The sequence below is a fragment of the Cynoglossus semilaevis genome, chromosome 20 (genome assembly GCF_000523025.1).
Source record: "Cynoglossus semilaevis isolate Cse_v1.0 chromosome 20, Cse_v1.0, whole genome shotgun sequence".
NCBI lineage: Eukaryota > Metazoa > Chordata > Actinopteri > Pleuronectiformes > Cynoglossidae > Cynoglossus > Cynoglossus semilaevis.
Genome location: NC_024326.1, coordinates 320,020 through 332,069, shown reverse-complemented (window position 1 = coordinate 332,069; position 12,050 = coordinate 320,020). Strand labels below are relative to the sequence as shown.

At 41.8% G+C, this 12,050-nt stretch overlaps 3 protein-coding genes across 4 annotated transcripts in view; 1 reads left to right on the top strand and 2 right to left on the bottom strand.

The window, feature by feature from the left end:
- czib (CXXC motif containing zinc binding protein) overlaps positions 1-1,471 on the bottom strand; it is a 1,828-nt gene extending 357 nt beyond the window's left edge. The window contains exons 1-7 of one of the 2 annotated variants that reach the window (XM_008333626.2): positions 1,313-1,468; positions 1,128-1,211; positions 775-831; positions 604-685; positions 494-525; positions 261-338; positions 1-66 (exon numbers count right to left, since the gene is read on the bottom strand). In XM_008333626.2, coding sequence (XP_008331848.1) covers positions 1-66; positions 261-338; positions 494-525; positions 604-685; positions 775-831; positions 1,128-1,211; positions 1,313-1,351 — 438 coding nt within the window. In that variant the 5' untranslated portion in view covers positions 1,352-1,468. Of the gene's footprint in view, positions 67-260; positions 339-493; positions 526-603; positions 686-774; positions 832-1,127; positions 1,212-1,312 lie in introns of both variants that reach the window. The other variant, XM_017042274.2, reaches the window with a different exon arrangement.
- A 1,867-nt stretch (positions 1,472-3,338) lies between these two features.
- Positions 3,339-7,992, bottom strand: uck2b (uridine-cytidine kinase 2b). The gene is made up of 7 exons (XM_025052340.1): positions 7,838-7,992; positions 6,220-6,379; positions 5,107-5,203; positions 4,863-5,005; positions 4,660-4,757; positions 4,481-4,529; positions 3,339-3,565 (listed from the first exon to the last, which is right to left on the bottom strand). Exons 1-7 carry the CDS (start codon positions 7,940-7,942, stop codon positions 3,429-3,431), a joined length of 789 nt encoding a protein of 262 aa, XP_024908108.1. The 5' UTR covers positions 7,943-7,992; the 3' UTR covers positions 3,339-3,428.
- A 176-nt stretch (positions 7,993-8,168) lies between these two features.
- Positions 8,169-11,991, top strand: aldh9a1b (aldehyde dehydrogenase 9 family, member A1b). The gene is made up of 11 exons (XM_008333623.3): positions 8,169-8,265; positions 8,421-8,647; positions 9,539-9,684; positions 9,834-9,963; positions 10,051-10,185; positions 10,354-10,550; positions 10,688-10,828; positions 10,906-11,182; positions 11,266-11,407; positions 11,488-11,600; positions 11,704-11,991. Exons 2-11 carry the CDS (start codon positions 8,455-8,457, stop codon positions 11,796-11,798), a joined length of 1,569 nt encoding a protein of 522 aa, XP_008331845.1. The 5' UTR covers positions 8,169-8,265; positions 8,421-8,454; the 3' UTR covers positions 11,799-11,991.
- Positions 11,992-12,050: the final 59 nt, after the last annotated feature.

The window sequence follows — 12,050 nt, the reverse complement described above, 5'->3', positions numbered from 1 at the left end:
ATTTTCTTGAAGGTTAATTTCAGGAAATTGTGTTCCAGTCTCTGCTCCCTCTGCAGCAAAACCAGCCTGTAAACCAAATACAGAATTTTTTATTTATTTTTTTTAAACTCATGTCATGTGAAACTAACATGAAATAACTGTTTGTGTTCTGTGTTAGTTTGTTTCACAAATAGGTTTACGTGTATTCTTTCAAAAAAAAGTCACAACCTTCAGGGAAATGGTTGACCCACACACACACACACACACACACACACACTTACCTGTGGCTGAAAGTCAACAGGCTCCAGCCCTCTACACTCAAACTGCACCATCGTTTTGAAGGTTTCACTGTTTTCTGCCTGAAAATTAAACAATTAAATTAAATTTAAAAAATTGTAATATTTTCAAAATTATGCTTTTCTCCTCATTAGTAAGACAGCAATTTGAATGAGGACAGGAAAAAAAATAAAAAAATAATAAATGCTGGTTCTACCATATTAAGTGGCTCACTTACATTATAAGGTGTGATCGTGTCCCCCAGAATATCTGTGTGGAAGAAATATATATTTGGATTATATTATATATAGTCAGACTAATTCAATGAATGGACATTTCAGTTTGTACCAATTGAATTTTCTCTGGCACAGAGTTTACACTTTTGCACCATGCTGGCGCTGCCTCTTCCTCCTTTCAGTGGAACACTTTCCTATAATAAAAAAATTGAAAGTATTAAAGCAAATTTCTTAAAGAACTATGGTCAACTGTAGGGACACATTGAGAGGATTGTGTTCTTACCACCAGGGTAACATACTGCCATTTCTCTGGGATCTCTCCACAGTTACCACACTTCAGCTAAATAAAGAATAATAATAATAATAATGAATATCAAACGTGTTGGTGCGTCAAGCAAAGAGAAACGGTAAGTACACTTAAATATTTAACCTCCCAGAGTACATACAGGAGGGAATGTTTCATTTAAGTAACCGTAGTTAATTTAACCTCCCAGAGTACATACAGGAGGAAATGTTTCATTTAAGTAACCGTATTTAAATGACCTAACAGTACACAGTTGTTGTGTCTTTGGCGAACTGCAGGGTCAGTAATAATAACAGCAATAGCAATGCTAAGCTAATGGGCTGCGAGTGTACCTTCAAAAACCAGCGGAAGTCGTCACCCAACGGCCTCACGTTGGTGACATTCTCTAGAGTAGCTTTGAATTGAAGTCCGAATTTCTGTCGCGCATATTTCAGAAGCACAGGACAAACATTTAAACTGTGGTAGTGCTGGATTGATTGACAAATTTAGACCAGAGCCACGAAGCAGTATTACATACCACCATCTTGGATCCCTCCCCCGGTGTGTTCACGTACATCTCGAATATTACAACTATTTCCAATTTTATTTAATTAATTCGTTTTAAATGTTTATCAGTTCTTTGACAATATTGGTTCATGAATTTTAAACGTGTAATATTATTTAGCGTAACATATAGCTAATTTTTTTGCTCTCACTCGCTGGTCTGACTGTTTGCTGTCGTTGGTTGCATCTTAAAACAACTTTTGATTACCTTTAATTTTATAGCAGCAATTGCAAGCTTTTGGATATTTGATATTTCGTATATCCAATTTGAAGACAACACTTATATACGGGGAGGAATCTGATTCCGACGGCACGACACTTTAATGTGTACGCAACGAAGTAGGGGCTCGTGGTCTTAATCATAACTTTATTATAAACATTATGCAAAAAGTCCAAATATCCCAGCATCTTTTGGGTATTTAAACTCGGAACTTTTCAAAGAACTTTGCACGCTTGTTGTAATCAAACTGCAGTACGTTGCTCCCCCTGCTGGTGAATGTGCAAGATTGCAAAACGACCCAGTGGGTTGCAAACCATGTTGTCTAAACTTTCAGATCTCTCCAAATAAATCACTCAGCCTTTGGCACTCTGGCATGGATCAGTTTATTTTATTTATTTTTTGATAACTGACAATCACACAGAAATCATCCAGACGCTCCTAAACCAGTGCAGCAGCCATACAGTACAAAACCCATGATATATATATATAAAAAAATTATTTTAAACATCATACAACAAATACAAACACATGAAATACAGAAGAAGAAAAAAAAGAGATCTATTTACTGTTATAACGGTTTGCCTTATGTGGATTCTGGCTGTACAAACCTGAGGCATCTTTGCAGAGGCATTGCGGTGGATTTTGGTGAGTAAATTTTACGTTTAAACACCTGGAATGAGTGACACTGCATGGGGGCATTGAACACCTTCCTCTCCTGAAATACTGAAGGGTGTAATCAACCTGAGTGTATGTATCATATCACTGGCATATGAAAATCCATACCATTAGATAACATATTAACCACTCAATGGAACCAACCATTTATTCATAACTTAAGCGTTTCTCATTAATATTATTAAGGTAAATACATAACAGGTCACCCAGCGGGGGGGTGGGGGCGCAGTAAGTGAAATATTTTTGAAGTACCCATAACACTGGATCACGTCACAAATGTTTTGAGACGTTTATATTAATTTTCGCAGTACTAAAAGTTCATTGTGCATCTCGGCTAGCAACATAAACAAAACCTGTCGTGTAACTTGTTTATACTAATTACAGCATAGGAACATAAAAGGCATTGCCAAGATTGTCCTTCCAAATGGAGCCTAGTTTGTTCAACTCATCTTCTAAAGCATATTTGAAACTCATGCATCCAAACCCCCCCCCCCCCCCCCTTTCTTTTCAAAGTTTTTTTCCCACAAAAAAAAAAAAAAAATTCCCCCATTTATTCATCGGCATGAGATTTCATAGCACAACAGGGAACAAAAAAAACAAAAAACAATACAGTCCCAAAATAAAAACAAAAAAAAAAAAACAATAGTCTGGGAGGAAAATACATGGGGTAGTATTTAACCCATGGTCACATCTCAAGAAGCGCTTCTCTTTGACCCACTTGACAAAATTCTTAAATGACCGTGAAAGTAACTCATTAAGAGTAATTATAGAGATGAAACTGGACCCTTCCAAAAAAAAAACAAAAAACGGGCACCAAAAATTACGCTGACGTAACAGCCCATTCACCTGACAGGTTGTCTTTAGGCAGTAGGTCTTGCCATGACAAGGCGGATCAGTGTCCTACAGCCTGAACAACCCAATGTTTAACATACAAAGTGAATCTTCTTGAGCTCAGCAAGCCAGACAATTTGAAGATGTGTGAGCCACGGCCGCATTTTCCCAGCGAAAGCCAGCTCTCTTTCATCTCTGTAATTACAACATTGAAAGGCATTTCAAATTCTTTTTTGCAGCTCTTTTCTCTTAAATACCGATTTGTTTTCCTTTTTTTCTTTTTTTTTTTTAAACTTTAGACAGGCATTATTTACAGCACAACCCCCACACCCCTCTCCGCCGTGTGAAGAGAGGTGTGATGTGGTCAATGAGGTCGGCTGCTGGACTCGGAGGTCCGTCGCTGTCGTGGAGTGCTGTGGCCGTTCAAGCAGCCGTTGTGACGCTTGCTCAGCCCACCGTTCAGAATGTCTTGGATGTTCTGTACTATTAGGTTGATGGCCACTGTGGGAGAGAGAGAAGAAGAAAAAAAAAAAAAAAAGGCTGTCATTTTAACAACGTAGAATTCAGTCTTGCATTTTAGGCTTTAGTTTATACCTGCTTTTTTTATTCTAAACACAACACACGGTTAGTACAAACGACAATTCATTCCACCATTAAGTTGTGTTTTGCCCTGCAGGCTCACTGCAGTTAAGGTTTACACCAGGGGTGGAAAAACATACAGCCCGTGGGCGTTGCGAGGGTTGCGATTCAGTCTTTGGGAAACAACGCGCTAAGGTACTCAAAAAAACGGTACCCTACGTACTGACATGTAGCATGCTAAGTAGTTACTAGCGAGCCACTAAAGTTCCTAGCTCACCATTTGTGAGGAGTTTACCGCTAATTTAGACTGCGGGGGAGCAACCGCAGAGTCAGAAAAAAACCTAATCCAAGACTACATCACTGAGTCAGCGGGGGTCGGGGGGGGGTGTTTTCTCCATCAGACGTCGCATTACCAGAGCTGTTCCAAGTCTGAGCATTTGTTTGGCAGAGGATATGGTAGATAAATGACCTGTCAGATGACAAAGCAGAGATTACAGCCTTTCTTGTCATCTTGTTACCTGCTGTGCTTGATCTTAAATTATATTCCAAGACTGTTCTTGTTTCTAAAGGTCACTAAAAATAAACAATGCGAATTGAATTTTTTTTGTCATCTCGACCTACCAAAGAACACTAATTATTGTACGTACTGTCAATTTTAGGAAATCTGATTCGACTAAAATCGATATCACGCTTGCCAAAAAAAAAAAAAAAAAAAAAAAATCGCAAACTGTGTGTCGCTAATCAAAAAGCTTTACAGAAACCCCATACAACTTTTTTTTTAACGTCCAACACATGATACGGCAACTTGGAGTATTGGAGAAAACTTTTTGACCTTACCGAGGTTATCTGCTCCCCGAGGAATAATCACATCTGCATACTTCTTTGAAAAAAAAAAAAAAAAAAAAAAAAAAAAAAGTCACACAATTCTTGTTTTTTTTTTGTTTTTTTTTTCCCCCACCCATACACCTTATACCGTTTGAAACAATAATGAATATTTGATAGGCCGGATTACTCACTGGTAAACAGAATTCTTCAAACGCCGGTTTCACAAAAGTAATGTACTGAGTCAGGACCTGCTCCAGCTCTCTCCCTCGCTCACTGATGTCTCTTAAGACTGAAAAAAAAAAAAAACCACATAGCAACCAATCAATTCCGATGCAGCGATGATACTGTGACGTTTGTAGGGACACCGCTCTACGGCCAGGCTCTGCATACACACCTCGACGGGAGAGCCTCGTATCTGGATCTGTGTCCACGAACAGCTTCATCTGGAACACGTCTCTGATTTCCTGAGAATAGAACATGAGGATGCCCTCGAATAGGACCACATCTGCCGGGTATACAGTGATAAACTCGTCCTTCCTGAAATGATACAAAAAAAAATTATAAATAACTCTAACTTAATTGTGATGCCATGAACACAGCGTGATCCTACATGCCTGGGAGAATGAAAGAGAGCTCACCTGGAATGAGTAACAAAATCGTAAACAGGTATCTGGACAGTCTTGCCCTGCAGGATCTGCCACAATGTTTTCATGATCAGCTCATTGTCGAAGGCATCTGAGGAGAGGAAGGAAAACTGACATTTGAATATTAGCTGAATTAGAAAAATGTCCCTTTGGTATTTTGAACCTGGCATACAAAGCGCATCAACAGTTGTTTTTTTAAAGCTTTGTAGGTTTTCTTAAAATTTGTGATGACTCTCCCCGAGTCAGTCATCGATTAAGTCCAAGTTTTTTTGTTTTTTTTTCATTTACCAAGCTAAATCTATCAATCGTTCGCAGATTCTCCTCCTCCGACTGCACACGAGGCTTAGACTGTCTCAATCCTAGTGTGCGACCAGATACACGTACACACACACACACACTGCACTTTCAGCAATGTGGGGATCCCTGATGGCCCACGTGTTGGCTCCAGTCTGAGTCACAGAGCAGCTGCCCGCGAGGCAGAGGCCTGCTGACAGTGGGTTTTTAAAAATGAGCCTAAAAAGGAAATACGAGCATGAGGCAGCAATGTCAGACTCCAAAAAAAAAAAAAAAAAAAAAAAAAGAAAAAAAGGAGGCTATACTTGTACCGATACCAATAGAACCGCATGGCACCAAAGCTGCTGCAGATCAAGAGTCAAACTAAATATATATATATTATTATTAAGCATTTTAAATGTTTCCAACTTCTGTTTTTTTCTTCTTTTGATTTAGTAATTGTGCCATCTTGTTATAATACACTAATATCAATACCGACAATATTTATTAAGGTTATAAAAGTGTCCTTCGTGTCCTGTCAAACACCTGTTTGCTCAGTACACAGCAGGTTTTGGGCGGTACCCGTAGCGCCGCATGTGAACTGCGTCACATCGGATCTTAAAGTAAATCAATACGTTTGGCGTATTCATATATTTATACATCTATTTTTTTTGTCAAACTTGAAAACCCAGATATGTCCGACTATACAAATTATAAGTAAGGTATAAATGATGAATGTCCAGCTCAAAAGAGAATGGTCATGCATCTGACTACTGGTACAAACTGTAGACGGGTGATTTCGCCAGCATTGTACAAGACGTGCAGGATTTATACCTGGATGATCAAAGTTGAATTGGCCCTTTTGTGCCTTGGCTTTCTGCTCTGGAGTCAACACCTTGTAGAAACTGTCCTGGCTCAGGATCGCCACCTGTCTTTGGTGATGGTCGATCTTGTTCTGACCCAGCAGCTCCATAATTTTCTCACACACTGACGACTAAACAAACAGGAAACACAGAATAAGCCGTGATTCAATAAAAAAAAAAAAATAGCGAACCCTGTGGTCGAGGTAAGCAAGTTCTGAAGGGGGGAGTGCTAAATTCTGCCACGAGTTCAGCAACTGCGACAACTCTCGTTTGCCCTCGTTAACCCCACCAACCATGAAGTCAGCTGCCACCTGACTCACGATGACTGTAATAACGCACTTGAAATCAGAGGTACAAAAAAAAAAAAAACCTACCCTACTGTTTATTTATTGCTCAACATTTCGAACTCTCATCGACAATATCTGCAGTGATTTGGCAGTTTTTTCCCCCCACATAATATCTTCCTGACAATTCAGCCTCCGGTGGTATCAAACCTGAATCCTGCGACTCTATCACCCCCCGGCTCCCCCCATAAAAGGTTCTGAGGCCTGGATTTACGGTAAGAAAAACAACTACTGGCCCTTTAACAGTGCTCCGACTTCTGAGACGAGGTTGAAATAAATATATAAAACGTCAACTTTTGTGTCAACGCCGTAAAATAAATACAGTTTTTTTTATTATGAAAAACAAGACTTTTGCTATTGAAATTCTAAATCAGTGTCCCAGTCTGAGCGAGAATTCTGGAAATTCGCTTAACGCAAATACACCGACGCGTCCGTTTTTAAAAGATTAAACAAAGAAATGTAGTGACGTATTAAATAAATGTTGGTCTGAAAATACTAAATGAAGCACAGGTGCAGAAACGGTGCCCGTTATTATGCAAACAAAATGGAAATGCGTTTTGTTCTGCTATATCTGCAGCACCTGTTTTCCTTATTAAGCAACCTATGAGTAAAAACAAAAGGGAGCGGGGGCGCGACTGCCTTTTTAAAGGACCCGCTAATGTTTTCCCGCTGGCGGGTACGTCTGTTATCATTAACCACACCAATATCTAGGTCATTGGCGTTATTTAACATCTGAGGATACATTAAGTTCTTTTTGATTATAAACATCACAATGTCGCTACGGAAACGTGGACAGAAAGTGTACTTGTCTGTGTTTACAAACACAGATTTCCTCCCTGAGGCGAGTTAGCAGCACTGGTGGCTAAGAGTAGCTAGCTATTGTCTCGCACCGGCAATGCTAAGCTAGCCTGTGAAGGAATTCAGCTTAGCAAGTGGGGCAAATTTAAGATGCCTTTCTAAAGTGTGGGTTAGGACGACGCAGCGAATCTGCTCGCGCGTAAAGAACGGCGATTCGAGTCGAAACGAATCTCGAATTGTCAGAGGCGGTGTAGCAGACACAAAGGAACAGCGGTTCTATGGTCTGTGAGCTGGACAGGTTGAACAGATGATAGTCTGAGCTGTCAATCAACGCGGCGTCGCAGAAGCCACGCGGTCAACGCGCAGCCAGCTGCCAACCCTTTCTGCTGCCCTTCTACGAAATGACAATTTGTTAAAAACTCTAGTTTCGCTCGACGGGGTTCCGACCTTGCCGCTGGCTGTGCCTCCGGAGACACCGATGAGAAAAGGTTGTCGAATAACATTGGTTTTCTCGCCGCGGTCCTCCAGATGTGTTTCACTGTCCCCGGCCATACTTGCAATGTGCTGCCACAGTAACAGTGCTGGGATATGACTGCATCGGAGCTCCACCCACCACGCTGGCGTAACTTTAAATGATTATAAGCGTAATAACTTTTATTTATTTTTACATTTATTTTACGCATTTATTTAAAATGAGGCTGTTTGGTAAAAAAAAAAATAAAGAAAGAAAATGGAGATTTTAAATTACAAGTTTCACGGTTCTTGTTGTGATTGACAGGAAAGCTGTCCAATCAAATGTGATGTTCGGAAAGCTGCCATACTTTTAGCCCCTGTCGTGCATAGACCCGTCCCCTGCTTTTGCGTCAGCAAAATAAGTAAGTGTTTGGAAGAACGCTGAGTTATTAAATAGAATTATTTTAATATTTAAACACTTTGTGATCGTTGCATATATGGTTCTGACTAAGACGCATAAACGACATTATAATATGACTTTTGATGTTTCACTCAACATTATCTGTGTTCGTTGTAGACAGCGGTGGAGCTAGTGTGTATAGGGGTGGACTATGCTCCGGAGGTTGTCGGCGACCCTGCGGCGGCCTCTTCTGTGGCCAGCCCCAGTTGCTGCTCATAAGGAGTTGGTACGATGCGCTTCCTCGGGCTCGGTAAAGGTCACCGTACCGCTGAACTTCTGGGCTGGCAAGAGAAGGGCGAGCCAAGAGAAGCTCAGTAAAGAAAAAGTATATGAACCTGCAACGGGTAAGACATGCATTAATCAGGCTGCTTGGCAAAGTGACGTATGCGTTATACGTCCGTGTTTTAAGCTGTCACTTGTGAAAACCTCATGGGGAGTTCAGAAGAACTTCTCGTGACAACGAGTCACCTAGTATCTGAATAATAATTCAGCCTGGTCCCTCCTAATGAAAATATTACAAATCATAGCATATCTCAGTACCAATGCCAACCTTTCCTTTTATTCCTTCTGCTCTTTCAACTGTCATTAAATTCCAGTGACACTCACTCATCTCCACCCTCACCTTAACTATTTTTTGAATGTTTTGTCTATCTTGTCTACCCACTTATAGAACCACTGCTGTAGCCTCTATGCCAAGCCAGCATTAATGAAGGCAGTGACGCCAATCCCCAACTACAATAGCCTGCCTGTTAGATGTTAAGTCTCCTTAACCTGTGTTCTCCAAAGCTTAATTTTGGAACCGTTGAGCTAGAACCGATGCCCACCCTTTTCTGCATGCTGCACATTGCAGGCCAAATTCCTGCGGCTGAGCCTTAAAACCCTTCTTCTTTGTCAAAGGATGACTTAGGTTTTATCGTGTCCTTTAATCACACAAACAGGCAAAGCAACATGGCTTTGTCAAACAGAAACTCTCTGACCTATTTAACACAGTAAATACATACCTCACTGGCAGTACTGTGATGTTGACGCCAATCCCCAACTACAATAGCCTACTGGGTCGCTACCCTCAGGTGGGTCGCAAGAGTTTTTTGGGGAGGTCGTCTCGCATCATGTTTCCCAGGAGTTTACGTATAATGTCTTGGGTTGCGGAGGTTTGTGACTTTTAAAATATGGGTCCCCAGAAAAAAAAAATATATGGGAAACACTGTCCTATAGTATTTGTTTTTCACCAAAAGGGCAAGTCCTTTGCTATTTGGAGCCATGTGGTTCTGGAGACGTCGACGAGGCTGTGAATGCTGCAAAGCTGGCCTACGGCCACTGGAGCAAACTGTCGGGGATGGAGAGAGCACGGATCATGATTGAAGCCGCTCATATAATTGAGGTGTTGACACTCTGTCTGTCTCTCCTTATTTAAATCAATTAAGTGACGAAACTTGTCGCAAGATAATGGCTTGACAACCAGATTTCTCTGATGTTTACTACGTCGGCACGCGGTGTATTACATCTGTGAGGTTTTTCTATGCTGTACAGGCCCGCAGAGAGGAGATCGCCGAGATGGAGGTGGTCAACAATGGAAAGTCCATCACAGAGGCCCGTTTGGACGTGGACTCTGCCAGACTCTGTATAGAATACTACGCAGGGATGGCCAGTACTTTAGCAGGTTGGTCGTCAGCGTAAAGAAGGCGGTACTTTCCGTTTATTCGCACAGGTGAGCGTTTTATGATCCAGTTGTTTTTCTCTTGACCAGGTCAGCATGTGCAGTTGTCCGGAGGATCCTTTGCCTACACCCGCAGGGAGCCTTTGGGAGTCTGCGTTGGCATTGGTGCCTGGAATTATCCTTTTCAGATAGCAGCTTGGAAATCGGCTCCAGCCCTGGCCTGTGGTATGGGGGAATTCGTAATTCGTAATTGTTAATGAATCATATCTGGTTGTTTGTAGTGATATATAAACCTCTCTCGCAAATTTAGGTTAAAAATAAGATCAAAATTATATTTTAAAAAAAAAACCCACAAAAGTTATTATTTTCCAATGTGTGTTCATTATTCAACAGGGAACTCCATGGTGTTCAAGCCTTCGCCTGTGACTCCTGTCACAGCGGTCATGCTCGCAGAAATCTATGCTAAGGCCGGAGCGCCAGACGGGCTTTTCAGCGTGGTGCAGGGCGGCGAGGACACTGGGACGTTCCTCTGCCACCACCCTGATGTGGCTAAAGTGTCCTTTACTGGGAGTGTCCCCACCGGCAAGAAGGTCAGGGCTTCTTGGGAGACATGACATCAACTTTTCAGGATTCTGTATTAGTCCAGGTTTTGTCAAGACAAGAGCGCTTCTTATATGTAGCCAGATGGGAACAATGAATGGGGTGTCCCTGTGACTTTTGTCAACAGATCATGGAGATGGCATCCAAGGGGGTCAAACCAGTGACTCTGGAGCTTGGAGGGAAGTCGCCACTGCTCATATTTTCAGACTGTGATATGAAAAATGCTGTGAGAGGAGCTCTAATGGCAAATTTCCTGTCCCAAGGCCAGGTAATGGGGTTTTTATATAAGAAGCGTATAAGTTTGTGTTTGGACTGAAAGCCCTTTCTTTGCCTGTATATTACAAGGTCTGCAGCAACGGTACAAGAGTTTTTGTTCAGAAAGATATTCTGCCCGAGTTTCTCGAAGAAGTGGTGAAACGAACACAGGCGATAGAGATCGGAGACCCGCTGATGGAGAGCACAAGAATGGGAGCACTAGTCAGCAAAGCACACTTGGAGAAAGTTCTCCACTTTGTGAATCAGGCAAAGAAAGAGGGAGCCACAGTGTTGTGTGGAGGTGAACTGTATGACCCATCAGACCCTAAACTCAAAGGTGGATACTACATGACTCCATGTGTGCTGGGTGAGAGTTTGCGCCATTTAAATAAATACAACTGTTGACCATGGATATATGGACTTAAACACGCCCCCCTCCTCCACCTACAGGCAACTGCACAGATGAGATGACCTGTGTGAAGGAGGAGATCTTTGGTCCTGTCATGTCTGTGTTGTCTTTCGAAACGGAGGAGGAAGTGCTCCAGAGAGCCAACAGCACCACCTTGGGTCTGGCCGCAGGGGTTTTCACCAGGTAGGTTCAGAGTAAAATCGTAGGTCGGGACTTCTCCACAGTCATTCAACTCTAACGTCTTCTTTGATTCACAACCGCAGGGACGTGAAGCGAGCCCATCGTGTGGTTGAACATCTCAAGGCCGGTTCCTGTTTCATCAATAACTACAATATCACTCCGGTGGAGGTTCCCTTTGGTGGCTTTAAAATGTCAGGTACAGTTTGACCGCATGCACCTGGGGTCTAAATGATCCACTGTCATTCGGTTATAGCAAAAAAATGATGTCAGTGTACATTCACAATCTCTACATTCGCCAGGTATTGGGCGGGAGAATGGACAGGTAACCATAGAGTATTACACCCAGCTGAAGACTGTGTTTGTGGAGATGGGTGACGTGGACAGCCTCTTCTAGAAGATGCACACAAAGAACGGTGAGGCCTTCGCTGAGCCACTGGCTGATGATCTGGACCAAGACAACTCTGTAATCACTTAGTAAGAACGTCAACGGTATTCAGATGTGAAAGAAAACAGGCCTGGATCAGTGGAATTATATTGATGAAGATTAACAGAAGACTCTTTTTAAGCAGGTTGAGCCAAAAAAAAAACGTTTTCCCAGTAGTTTTGGTAACAAAGTAAATTTGAAATATTGATCTAAAATGTGCCA